The sequence below is a fragment of the Hypoxylon trugodes genome (genome assembly GCF_022578975.1).
Source record: "Hypoxylon trugodes strain CBS 135444 unplaced genomic scaffold F4822scaffold_11, whole genome shotgun sequence".
In the NCBI taxonomy this organism is placed as follows: Eukaryota; Fungi; Ascomycota; class Sordariomycetes; order Xylariales; family Hypoxylaceae; genus Hypoxylon; species Hypoxylon trugodes.
In genome coordinates this window covers 1,485,087-1,498,658 of record NW_026250026.1, presented here as the reverse complement: position 1 = coordinate 1,498,658, position 13,572 = coordinate 1,485,087, and the positions used below count along the sequence as shown (strand labels likewise).

The following is a 13,572-nucleotide window of genomic DNA, read 5'->3' as shown; positions in this document are numbered from 1 at the left end:
TAATCTTAGTTTATCCTACCTAGTTTTGACCAGAAGAATACGCAAAATTGCAAGTATCAATCGTGCAGCTTACGTGGTGTCTACAGCAACACATACGAAGAGGCAACTAAACGACGACGCTGCCAAGAAAGATGGATCGCCACGTCCCGAATACCTGGTGGCACCGAAACCACCTCGAGGTTAGGAAATACCCCGACTTCGCGACCAAGAAACAATTAATCTATCGTGTCTTCCGTGCCGCGTACCCGCATGGCGCAGTAAGTTATTCCCATATCTACCACGCAATCTCACTGCCCTACGCCTCAGCCGCACCGAGGGTTTGTCGTCATGTCTAAGCCGAGGCATGATATTCCTAGGGATTATACAGATATATAGATGCCTAGGCAACCTATATATCACGTATTATACATTACTCATCTCAGATTAGTTAACTAACCTACCAATATAGTTCGTAGACGACAACCTCGCACTCGTAGAACTCCGCGACAAAGACACAATCTGGGCGAACATATCCGCACAATTCGACGCAGCAGCCCGAGATCTCGAGCCCTTTCTCGCGGAACTATTCCGCTACGAGCCATTCTCAAGTCCGTCGCAACAACGCCTGGTACGCGAATACTACCACACGCTCCTAGGAGAAGCCAAGTACGCCGTGCATATCTCGCAAAACGGGCGTTACTTCGAGTTTCGCGCTATGGAGGAACTACTAGTGCGATATCGAAAGTCCAACCCCGGCACCTGGGCGAGTGAAACTCCGGACCCGAGGGAGGGTATGCCGGTTGTGGGGGGTTTCTGGTCTGTCAGGGAACAGCTGGAGGCGAGAAAGGGGTCGGATTTGAGGACGTTGCAGTTACGACTTCAGTACGATGCTGCGGCTCGTTAAGTCGATGTGGGTTACGAGAAATGCGACGTTTTGCGGAATTGATAGAATAGAATGGTGATAAAGGATAGAATGCGCTGGTATTAATTAGATAATAGGCAGCAATGCCGTGTACTTCTATAACATTAGACTTAATATTATCATATTAAACCACAGTATCTTTCTAAACAGCCTTGTTTCTGGAACCGGGGGCTTGGCAGCCCAGCAGTCTTTCTCCCTTCAAATCTCTACAAATTCATAAGCAATCGAAAAAGAACAACTACAGGTTAGCTTCATGAAGATTCGCCTTCCAATAGAGAAAGCTTTTCCCCTTTCTGAAATTCGTTTTACAGGGTCGATGCTTGATGAAAGTATCGATTACGACTTAGGGCAAAGAATATATGGAAAATAAAAAGAAACCGTATGCCTCATTGGGGCAGCAAAAGCTGACGTTACCAATACGTGAGTATCAATACCTACCTAGGTACACATACTAGGATGGCAATAAGGGGTATCGGTCGGAAATTTGCAACACCATCTTGCCCGTGGGTATGGAAGCATCGAGATGAATATTAGTTCGCTTATTTCTTTGTGATAGATTGCTAGCAGCAAGCTCAGCCGTTCCGTCCATCGTCGCGCCCGCAGAAGAGGTGTGATACGACATCCCTAGATTCTAAACACCAAACACGGGCGAACGAACGGATCTAAGACACTTATCTTCTGCAAGGGAGCCACGTGTAGAACCGATCGTTCAACGGGAAAGGGAGCATATCAAAAGAATGTTACCCCGCTTCCCTTGCGAATCAGCTCGAGGTATGTGCACTTTTCGACAGCTAATAAGCTATCGCCAAAGTGGTATGGAAGCCGGAATCATGCATACGCCCATAGGGTCAGCTTTTTGGCTTTTTTCTACTGCATGAGATCGGTCATACTTGCATAAGACCAACGAGATGTGTAGCACATCATAGGCCAAAAGCAAACACCCAATCTTCTAGCTCTTCAGAGATACAAGGGTATTCTCGCCCTGCCGTCTATTGATGCCTCTTTTCTTGACTCACGCAGGATCTGTGTATGACAGCGAGACGCCGACCTGAAAAAATGATTGCGAGAATATCTCGCAATATCTTTAGTAGAACGGACTTAATCAAGGGGGTAATGCCTTTTCTTTTTGACCATCATGGTTCTGTCAAATTCTTGTCTGAGCCAATGCCAACTTTTTAACTTTGATCATCATGGCGGCAGCTAACGAAAGCCGTGGATATCTCGCTGATAGGACGGCTCTGGTTAATACATTCTATGCTGTACCCATCCCCCTCGAGGTTTTCAGCACGGCCTACAGGCTATGGGTTAAAGCGAAACCTTCGTCACAAGGTCATTGGGCCTTCGATGATTACCTCATGATTTGGGCCACTGTAAGTTCACCTATCAAAATCGGGGGAATACATGTCTAATATATTGATTATGCAGATGGCTGCTGTTGCTGAGTGCATTGCTGGCCTGGTGTATGGTCTGTGTTACCTCAATGTTATCAGGTGGAAATTGTTACTGACTGGCTTGCTTTTTTAAGGGCCCCCAAATGGACTTGGACGCCACATACAAGCTGTCTCTGCAGAAGATCGACAGAAGTACCTAATGGTAAGTCCGAAGCCTCTTCCTATCATAGCATGTAACACGTTAACCTAATTATGAGTAGGGGGATTACATCTTTAGCCATTTCTACGATGTTGCTATCGCTAGTACTAAGCTCTCAATTCTGGCGCTGTACTACCGGATCTTCGTAGCGCATAGATTCCGCGTTGTAATCATCGTCACCGCCGTACTAGTATTCATGTGGCTTTTGGCGATGGAAATTGTGCTCGGATTAGGATGTCGACCCGTCCAAGGCTGGTGGGATGTAGTAGCTGCTGCGCGAGCTCTATGTGTGGATAAGGTAGCATTCACGTACTCGACTAACATCACGAATATGGTGTTTGATATTTGGATTTTTGCTATGCCTATTCCAATTATCCTTGGGTTACAGGCAAGCACAGACAAGAAGATTGGACTTTGCTTTTTATTTTCTGCAGGCTTGGGGACGTGCGCTATCAGCGCTGCCCGTCTTTCTGTCGTTGTATCTGCGGGGTCCGAAGATGTTACATGTAAGTCCTCTCTCCCCAAATTTCCAATCTGTCTTTTTATTGATCTTTATTGGATTCAGGGCAGGAGGTTCCGTTGGGGATACTGTCGGCATGGGAACCATGTGGTGGAATATTGTGCGCAAATCTGCCACTGGTCTACAGAGACATGGTTCGAAGTTTCAAGCAAATCGGCTCAACGGTGAAAAGTTCGAGGTCCCACACTCACGATTTCGGCATACCACCCATCTTGCCGTACCATGATTGGTCTCGGATTACCAATAGCGGTTCTAGTCATCATCGTGCTATCTCAAAAGTCACTGTGACTAGAGGTTCGATGGATCCTACTGAAATGGACACGGCTGGGTGCACTGGTATAAAGATAAAGCGTGGTTTTAAACAAGAATTTCATCGCGAACAGCTACGGTAGAAAATCCTCTTGGTTTACGAGTCGACTGCAGCAGGTCTACGGCCGGCAATCAAAGACATAGTAAGCTAGAGTCGGTTGCTCAATTTTCAATATAAATCCTTGCCATTTCCCAAACTATGTTGTCTATAGAATCTGCCGCCTTCTGATAATGGTGCTGTCCCCGTCATTCTCTCCTATCTTAATCAAATGTGGCAAGCCAGTCTTTGATCTCCTTGTTCACTGCACTAGGGCCCTCGATCAAAGCCCAATGGCCGGTATTCACCTCAGCTCTTGTCAACTTATCAAAATACTTGTCCATACCCTTAGATAACTCCGGAATGAGTACCGGATCATTGCGCGCTTGAATGAACAGAACCGGCATTTTGAACTTATTCCCACCAGCTTGAGCGATCGGCAATTCATCCTCAAAATTGATCTTAGCCGTGCGATACCAATTCAATGGTCCTCGGAACCCGCGTCTCTGAAACTCTTTAATGTGGTGCTCGAGCTCTTCATCGCTGAGCAGGGAAGGCTGTCGCAAGTGGGGCAGAGTATCGAGGTTAATACCATCGGGGGTAAACCCGCTCCTTCCATCAGGAGTTTTCGCGCCGTAGCATGCCAGCAAGAATTGACGAATGTCGTCCGCGGTGCGGAGTGTCCTGTCGAATGCGGGTTCCCGCCATTGGAGCCGGTATTTATAGGTTGTAGGCACGCCGCGGGCGACTAGGTCGGCGATGTCGACGTACTTGGTCTCTGGAGGGAGATACGCGAATGTAACCGAGAAGATTCCCTTAAATAGTTGGGGATAGTAGGTCGCGAAGGGCCAGACGAGACCTGCGCCCCAATCATGTCCTCCAAGGATGACCTGCTCGCCTGGCACAATCGTGTCGATCAATGCGGCTAGGTCATCCGACTGCTTCTTGAGCGAAAAGCTGTCAACGTCGCTTGGCGAAGATGTTCCTCCGTATCCTAACATGTAGGGGGCGATGACTTGGTATCCAAGTGAGATGAAGAAGGGAACTTGATGCCTCCACCCATAAGGGATGTCAGGGAATCCATGAAGAAGGAGGACGGTTCCCTTAGGCTTCCCGGAGGGTCGAGCGCGTAGATACTCCCATGTGTTCGATCCGACGAGCACGGAGTGGCTTGAGTCAAAGGGGTCTTGGACTTGGGGTGCCATTGTGTTTAGAATGTCTTGTGTTTTGGTCTCTACTAATTCTTCATGATGTGTTACCTAGTCGAAGACATTTATACCTTGATTCTTCAGGGGAGATCAAGAGCCCCCCCTTTTCACGATTTATAATCCACATATCACAAATTCATTCCATCGAAAAATTTTATAAGTACCTCGATTCCGTGCCGCATCGGAGTCCCAGAAATATGCTCGCTTTGATCGACTTCACTCGCATAGACGGCCACATTGGCCGGAGGAAAGCTATTCTCCCACTTGATTATCAAGCAGACCGAGTGAATCACGGGGATCGGCCCTCACGACATACCGTATTAGCGAATTTGAAGGCTAAATCGGCCTCTGATCTAAGACTCCGACCGCCTTCGGTGGTAAGAATTGCGATGACATATAATCACTATAAGTGATTGAATGGTCGTAACTGCCCCCAGAAAAAAGCTGGATTGGTCATAAAGTTGGGCCCTTACATATTTCAAAACCTTATGCATGAGTTATTTCCATTTCAGAGCTGGAAGGCGGTGTCTGTCCAAGAGAGCGTTATGATATACATCAATTAACCGTGTATATACTATACATCGGAGCCAAGCAATAAATGCACACGTACGGAATAAAAACCAGCTACATATGTAGGGCGATAAATATAGATCGGGTTACGCCATTCTTCACTACGCGTTGTAGGGACACGTCAAATATTACGTAGATGATATTGGTGGTTCTTAGAATGACATGTAGCCAAACACGCAGTAGCATCCAAATAGCAACTATCCTGTTCTGTGGAGCGCGACAACTAATGGGATTATTTTTAAGGCCACTCACAAGTGAGCCGTCGGGGGAGCTGCGGCTAATCATCAATAATCTACAGGGAAAATGAGACCCCAATGGGTATCACGTGACCACCGATGAAATCGAAACGAGGTCCCAGCGATTCTAAGATAATACAGAAAAATATTGGATATATTTTAGGGGGAACTTACGTGGTATTCTAAGATCATATAAAACAATTCATACTCATGGCTAGTATCTGAAAAATGCTTCACTGAAGTTGCTCTACCTGCCTGACCATTTACTAGTGTGATAAGGAAGTTGAGGCCGCAGAAATACCGCAGAGAGTCAAAGGTAGTCACTCTGTTTGCTTATGTACCTGTCATGTAGGTAGAAAGCATATTGGGAGTGGTGCCTATTTCGTTCTTCCCTGTCTCGAGTCGAGTCCATCACAAGGCCACCCACTCATGTGGAGGGGATGGAAAAGGGCAGCAATGATGTTGTTGGGCGAGAGCTCGCAACTACCTAGGCATATGTGTAGCAAAAACTTATTATTCTTCGCAATCCCACGGCAAGACCCTACCTTCGGCAAGAAGAGGGTCTCAAACTTTTTGTGGTGTAACCCGGCACGCCTTCCTCACCAAAGTTTTGACGTGTATGTAGCTGCCTAGGTACTCAAGTAGGTGCTGACCCTAGGTTAGTTCCTTACTTAAAATATATATCCAGGCTGAACTCGCTGTTCGAGGCTGGCGTAGAGGAAGGTGGTAGGCTGGATAAGCGGACCTGAGCGGAGCATCGTGACGCCCGAGTACCTGGAGATGGAAGTTGCAGATCAGGCTACTAATATGTATATGTACATGTGTATTTGGGTGCTATCGCCCCATGAACCATATTTGCTTTCAGGGCCTAGAAGTTTGACTATGATAAAGACCCGCTTGCCTGCTCAAGTTGGTACTGAGACAGGTACATAAAGTACCCAGACTGGTGAACACAGGAACTGTATATAGTTCATGCTATGCGTAATAAAAAATGCACTTTATTCATGAAGGGAAGTTCCCTTGTTACCCTTTCCTACTTTGCTGTTACTCACACTCAGAGGGCATAGTCTAGGGAATAACCCTACGGCAAAGAAAGAAGTATTCGGTCAATAACGACGACAATGACTCAAATCACGCATACATATGTACCTAACTCTACCTAGGTACTCACCACAGGTTGTGCTACATATGTACTCTATCACGGCATGGGTCAAACTCGTATGAGCGTATTATGTCGAATTCAGTGCAATATATCCAGGGGCGTTCGAAGTTCTTATCGTGTAATGGAAAATAAGAACTCTGCTGCTCATAGCTAGGTAAATACTTACATATGTAGGTAGTAATAGAAATGTGACTTGACTGTGGCCATATGGATAGCCTGGGAACGCGCGGTCTGCGCTTAGGACAGGTACGGGAGGTCACGGTATGGTCAGTACCTACGGTACATCTATATGTCATAACAGCGCGAAACCACGGCCCATCCAATCGTACCTACGAGAAACTCTAATATTACAGGAACTTAGGACGTTACTACGTGCTGAAACGACGACCCGCTACAAGTAACGGATGAGAGGAATAACCTTTATACATATAAACGTCAATAGTATCCCCCCAGTTCCTCTCTGCTCTCTCTCCCACCTTCTTCTACACCGACGATTCTACAACGCTCCCATCTTCCATACCTCATCATATTAGCTACCACTTGCAAATTCCCTTGCCTCCAAACCACCTATCAAATAGCTAGTATATATTTTCTCTTCTAGATCACAGGTTAGTCCTCAATCTCCTGTGTCACCTGCATCCCGTCGACTAGTCATTCCATATACTCCTGATGCCGAGGCGTTCTATTGAATCGATGTTGGAATATTACGCAGCGTTTGTTTTCCTCTACCTAGCACTCTCTTACCTTGGCTTTTGTCTATTCCCCATACCCAATCATCAGGTATGCCAAGTGTCGCTGATGGCGTTACTCTTAAGTAAATATCGCATTCTATATAAGACCACCCTGCTAATTTCCCCCCTTTCGCCCCGGTCGCGTTTGATTCATTTATCCAGAGTTTTCTCTTTTTATGCTAGAGCGGAATATTAACCTCCTTTAAACAGAACAGGAAGTCTCAGCAACCTTCTCGTGTCAGGAAGAATCTCTAGCAACATCCCTTGGAGTGTCATTCATCGATGCTTCTTGGCACGTTGGTGGGGATGGGTCTTTCCAGGACAACAAGGTCAATATGGCTATCCTCGAAAACCATTAAGATCCAGTGATATTTGCAAAGGATGATGCAAGATGAGGATAATTGTAAGTAATTATATGATATCTCTTCACATGAGTCAGCATTGACATATTTGTTATAGTTAAGGGACAATCGGTCTACTCATTAGGAGGTCGGCGACCGTCCTCAGGCCTCATTATCCATCGGTTATCTGGAACCCGCACAAGGAGGCTTATTAACTTGGGGATGCCGACCCCTATCGTGCCTCGCTCATAATTTACTTCATGACTTTCGCAGCCGCTCTCGCGCTGGGGAAGCAACGCCTCCAGCTACCTGCAACTCTAGTGGCGGGTAATTAACCATTTCCCACACAGTCATCTCACACATAGGCCTAGTACACACCCATCGCCACCCACTTTCTACCCTTTCATTTCCTTCTCTCCGCCGCCCAAAAAAAAAAAAAGAAAAAGGAAAGGGAACACCGCCGGGTTGTGAAGTAAGCCCGGGATATAAGGGCCGGCAATTAGAGTGAATTAACAGCTCTTGGGAACTTTGAAAACCCAAAGATCGGGGCAATTCTCTTCTGTTTCGATTCGATTCGACAATATTGATATATTATAACTGCATGGTGACGGCGAGAAGGAATTGGGTCTAGACCCTCAGGTTCGCCTTCGGTAATGAAGTTCATGCTGAAGGGAATGCGTGAGTGGTGAAGACAGCTCCTCTGCTTCAAATGGGGGCAGCAGCACCAAAGTGTATTGCTACAGAGAGGGTTACGGCGACTACATCATCACTGACGGTCGTGTCTGGGACAATGAAACGAAGAAGATGATTAGGGTCGGGGACCATGACAGCGCGAGCAGATATCTCCAGTGCTAGGGAGCCGGGAGTGCCCGGTAAGTAATACACGCTTCACTTATTAGTATAGTATTAACGAACTTCTAGACACTAGCTACCTAGTTGGTTAGAAATTCCTGCCTAGCTAGGGACCCGGACTGTGTAAGCACCCGCCATTGCGATCTCGGAATGTTCGACGAGACAGGGACTTTATGTCACAAGGCCAGCCGTAAGGGGGGTAATGATTCTGTTGTTGCGCAAGGAGAGCGCAAATGGAATCCTCGTATCCTTACAGCGATAGGGGAGGCCCTCGATACCTCTCATGATGTATTGCTTCGTACAGCTAGACTACTGACAGTACAGTTGAAAATGAAAGTGTCCTTGACATCAAGTCCCGATGTCAGCGACACTCCTCATCCGCGACGGATCCGCGAGCGGCTTCAGACGAACTCCATCGGGATCCAAGCCATGTTACTAATGGATGGGCGGAACTTCTAGTCAGGTTCTAGGTCATTCACCCGTAGCAAGGCGGCGTCTATCGAGCCTGGCGCCAATAACCCTAGCAAGCTGCACCGCAAGGCCTAAGGCATTCCCGGCATCATTGGTCACCTAACGACCTGTCGCGGGTGAATGCGGCCGATGATTCTGACGCCGTTGACGACGCCAAAGGAAGGCCTGCACCCGAATATGCCTACGCCGACCCCTTATGGCCGACCGCTGGTTTGGTCCGAAAAAGGGCTGCCTTGAATGACACACTCCCATACATCGAAGCACGCCAAGAACTCGTAGTAGGGTGAGGCGAGGCAAAGCAACCCTAGCGGAGAGAACGCCGATCGAGTTCCGGATGTACTCGGCATCATTGGGTGCCTGATGATCTGTGATGGGGTGGTGGTGGTTAATGATACTGAGGATATAATGGGGAGCGCGTTGCGCTAATTTAGGGGCAGCTGCCCTCCAGTAGCACTCCTCTGTTTCGAGTTATATTAGGGTGAGATTTATTCGAATAACAATACTCCTATTATTGTAACAATTCTATCAATCTTGGATGACGAGAGATGGCTTATTTTCCCGCACGACATAATATGCTAGGAACAGCGATTTCATAAAGACTAATCTCGATCACGCCGTATGTCCATCGCTTACGCGATGGGGGCAAACCAATAAGTATGACCGAATGTGACCTCACAGATGCCAGTGTAGTATAAGCAAACCTGTGCTCAAAACACCATGTCTGAACTTGTAGGCATGAGTTGGCATAGGACAGCCTAGATTATTGAAAAGCTAGGGACATAGATAATCCTGATTTAGTAGATATACACCGTAGGGCCCTTGGATGATTCAACCATCGAGGCCAGACACGTGAAACACTGATCCTCTGCGAGTACGCATGCCTTTCTCTTTTGCGTATGACAGATCATCATGGCAGCCAAGCGTGCCTGCCAATTTCCAGTAGCTAGGAAGATGCTATCTTCCTCCTTTTTATCCAGGAGGTCGAACCAGTTTTCGATGGCGACGAGCGGTACATTCACGGGTAAATATTTTCTCTTGTTCTTGCAACTGCAGGGATGCCGTTTATTGATTGGTGGTTGCGCATTATTTGCCATGTCTTGCCCTGCAGCATCTTCCTCAGACTTATTTTCGCGCCTGGCGACTGAGAAATAGAGAGCTTTGAGGACATCGAGATCGGCAACCCATTCACCCTTTCCATAGAGAGAAACAACACTCTCAAGCATTTTAACCTCCTTGTCCTGCGCGCCACTTTGGCCAATGTCCACCTCCTGTGTCCAACCAGTGAATTTCAAATGCAGTGTACTGTCTTGGAAACAGTCTCTTGGGATTCCGTCCCAAGCGGTATGGTTTACGAAATACCAATGATCAATACCAATTTTCATCATTCGAGGTGACGTTGGTGGGACGAGTAAGGCGGTGCCTGAACGTCCCAAGTTCCCCATAACGTGTCGAATCTTGCCCCTTCGCGGTGGTAAATTTATCGGGTCTGACAGCAGGGAAGTTGCAATGAATAAAGAATTTCCACTTGACAATGCTATGACATTTTCGAGTCGTGGAGGGGGAATATGGAAGAAATTCTCGAAAAACAGGACGCATGAGAAAGATTGTTGTGTACTCATGTCCTGAGGCCTTGTGTGGATGTATATACGTTGAAGTATGTCCTTAGGTTCCAGGCATTCTCCTTGCGCAGATGTCCTACATGAAACATCAGGTTGGCTTTCGTCCAGCGACTCGCGGGAGCTGTCCATTGATGATTCAGCCTTGCCAATTACCCCGTACATGTCAGCCTCTAAGTTTTCGCGCGTTTGGGCTCTTTTTAATTCGAGTTTCAGGAATTGAGGTAAGAAGAGATCCGGAGCCCATGAGCCCACGCTCTTTAGTTTGTATATTTCAGCGAAACTCCCACCCGGGGATGGGTACCAATCCGCCTGAAAAAGAGATGCCTCAAAAACTCGAGCATCGATTGTTGCCTCGCCAAATTGGCCATAAAGCGAAGCCATGGTAGCGAAGGCCCACAAAGACGTAAGATACGGTCTTTCTAGGGATTCTAGTCCATCAAGGAAGATGGGCAGAAGCATGTGATCCTCGAGTGCGTCCTCGAAAATCTGATAAAGGGCAGTAGAGCTAATATTCTGTCGCGCTGACGGCCTATTCATATAGAGCCGCAGGAAAATTGCCACAGTGTTCGCATCATCTCCTACCCAACGTTCATAGTGTTCAAACCAATTCGACCGGGTTTTATGGCGATCTTCTTCACAATCGTTTCCCATCTCTGGCGCATTCTGGACAACGTCTGTCGGCTCTTCTTTATGATGGATTGTTTGTAATGGCTCGTCTTCCATAGGCGTGATATCCTCACCAATCATGCTATATCGTATTTTCTTACACCCACAATACCCATTATCTGGTAAACTTTTGGATCTGGCCCTATTTCGTGTAGCCCATGATGTTATCCATCGGGTGTTAGTCTTTCGCTGTTCTGGCTTGCCTTGTTTTGGTGGGAGCCGGGGCCGGGCCGGGTTAGACAGATGATCTGATAGTGCCTCCTCTGGGATGTGACGGATTATCGCCTGCTCCTGGCCGAAATTCATGGAATTAGCTAACGATCGTAACACCTCCGTCTTCCTTGCGATAGTATTAGATAATGATAACGTTCTCCGCACATCGGCCATGCCAAAGTAGGGAAGCGAAGTTTCGCCTATAAACATCGCGTGGTTTCTTCCCAAATTGAGAACTCGGGTAAAGAACTCCCGATTAGACCCGGTAGATGTCAGAAACATGTGGGCTGCTTCCCCGAGTATGGATAGCCACGAACTCCCCGACATAACCGACGATGCTTCGGAAAGTCTACCTATAACTCTCGAGAGCTTTTTAATCCACCTTAAGGCATCCTCAACACCTCGATCGTCTACTCCCCACCCTCCTATTACACAACCGAGGACGGCCATTTTGAAGTCTACTAGAGACAGGCGCGACCCTTTGGTGGATACAAGCCCTGTCCGTACTACCGGGTCGCCGTAGTAGCGAAGATGCGCCAAAGGTAAAGACCATTGGAGGCCCCCGTTCGAGATGAAGCCATTCGGCTCCATTCCTATCGTCAAGATCCCCGATGGTGGGACTAACGGATCTCTTTGGTGAATGACTTTAGTAGCGGGACCCAAAATATTGAGATCTGGGTAAAGATGCCACGACGAAAGAGCGAGAAGTAAATCACCAGTCTGCATTCCCATGGGGGAGTTTTGGAGTAGACTTTCCATCCCCTCGAGGCCACTAATCCAAGCTTTCATGACGCTATGGTAGACGGATGGCTTCGAATTTACCTTTCTGCTGAGGTTTTCGATGATAAGTAGCAGCTGTTTCTGCGGCAATGACTTTTCCGCATCTGCTATTCTCAACCACGCGCGAGCACTTGCGTCCCATTCGGCAAGCTGTGATCTATCAATTTGCTGCTGAGTGGTAGACAATACCCCAACGTCCATTAATCCAAGCTTTTGGAATTCATTTCGTATTTCTTGTAGACGGGATTCGAGTAGCTCAACCCATATTGAAGTGGCCTCGGGCCCGCTCCATATTCTTGCAAGCATACAAGCCAGCAAATGGACCTGGATAGCCCCTTCGCCGGATGTTGCACCGGCCCAGATGCTCGTGCCGTCGATCCCCACCTGCGATGTGAAAACGCCAACGCTGTCTGGAAGACTTTCTGTAGACGCCTTTGCGATTTCCGAAGCACGAAGGCCATAGCACTTAATCAATGTCGGGGTTTGCGGTAGCAGGGGTCTGAAGCTCGCAGCCAGCCTCCGTGCTGTAATATGGAGAAGGCCATCTTCAGCTATGCTTCTTCTTCCAGCGGTGAGACAGCGGCCGAGTTCGTGGAATTCTCGAGGAGGCTCGAATTTGGCGATTGAAAAATCGAAATTGAGGCTTAATAATGTTTGAGTTGAATCGAGAGTGTTTGATATTGCTGCTAGTCCGAAACGACCTATATTGGCCATGTTGTTAGTCGACCGAGTTGGCTAACTCCTTCCTACATATGTCGGCATAAATCAGGCCTTCCCCCTTTTCCTATTAAATGGGAAAATTGAGTAAAATAAGGGACCTATCCCCCTCCAAAACAAATTAGGAGATCACACACATTATAGAATGGTGAACGTCACCTTGTTTACCTATCAAGCCCGCATGGGTCATGGAATAGGGTCGTATCGGTTTCGAAGACATTCATGCCCAACGAATAATTGCACCAACACTCGCTTGAGACGAATCCAAGTAGACCAGGCTGCAGGTGACGTGTTTGGGGGCCGGATACACCGCAACGACAACTGGCGTAAATGATCAACCGCTCAACGTAGTATATTGGTTCTCATCTATAGTTGTAAATATTAATCTGGTGATTTAAATGCGAGACTGAGAGTCGAGAAGACTTTTTCCGTAGAGAAAGGCATGGGGCTATGCCTTCTGCCAAGGGATTCCAATGTTGTCATTTCAATGAGGAAAATGAGGAAAAATGGATGGTAAGGCACTTTCTCGTAATGTTGACTCATGTGGCCCAGCCACCTTTCGGCTGATAGGAGATAGGCTTCACAAAAAGCCACCTCCATTAAGCGACATGGACTTACACGACACCTTGGATATGAGTTACTGAGAATA

At 47.3% G+C, this 13,572-nt stretch overlaps 4 protein-coding genes across 4 annotated transcripts; 2 read left to right on the top strand and 2 right to left on the bottom strand.

Moving 5' to 3' along the window:
• Window positions 1-131: 131 nt before the first annotated feature.
• Window positions 132-883, top strand: F4822DRAFT_434760 (uncharacterized protein; the record flags this gene model as incomplete). The annotated part of the gene is made up of 2 exons (XM_051462064.1): window positions 132-257; window positions 449-883. The coding sequence occupies 2 exons, from the start codon at window positions 132-134 to the stop codon at window positions 881-883; spliced, it is 561 nt and encodes a 186-aa protein (XP_051309418.1).
• A 1,208-nt stretch (window positions 884-2,091) lies between these two features.
• Window positions 2,092-3,775, top strand: F4822DRAFT_440638 (uncharacterized protein; the record flags this gene model as incomplete). The annotated part of the gene is made up of 5 exons (XM_051462771.1): window positions 2,092-2,271; window positions 2,327-2,366; window positions 2,427-2,494; window positions 2,553-2,997; window positions 3,057-3,775. The coding sequence occupies 5 exons, from the start codon at window positions 2,092-2,094 to the stop codon at window positions 3,401-3,403; spliced, it is 1,080 nt and encodes a 359-aa protein (XP_051309417.1). The 3' UTR covers window positions 3,404-3,775.
• F4822DRAFT_83747 (alpha/beta-hydrolase) lies at window positions 3,493-4,876 on the bottom strand. The gene has a single exon (XM_051464057.1). The coding sequence runs from the start codon at window positions 4,560-4,562 to the stop codon at window positions 3,582-3,584; it is 981 nt and encodes a 326-aa protein (XP_051309416.1). The 5' UTR covers window positions 4,563-4,876; the 3' UTR covers window positions 3,493-3,581.
• Window positions 4,877-9,500: 4,624 nt separating this feature from the next.
• F4822DRAFT_83596 (uncharacterized protein) lies at window positions 9,501-13,564 on the bottom strand. Its single transcript, XM_051464054.1, has one exon. It carries the CDS (start codon window positions 12,918-12,920, stop codon window positions 9,723-9,725), a length of 3,198 nt encoding a protein of 1,065 aa, XP_051309415.1. The 5' UTR covers window positions 12,921-13,564; the 3' UTR covers window positions 9,501-9,722.
• Window positions 13,565-13,572: the final 8 nt, after the last annotated feature.

Coding starts and splice junctions, on each gene's coding strand:
- F4822DRAFT_83747 (XM_051464057.1), bottom strand. CDS start 4,562: ATGGCACCCCAAGTCCAAGACCCCTTTGACTCAAGCCACTCCGTGCTC.
- F4822DRAFT_83596 (XM_051464054.1), bottom strand. CDS start 12,920: ATGGCCAATATAGGTCGTTTCGGACTAGCAGCAATATCAAACACTCTC.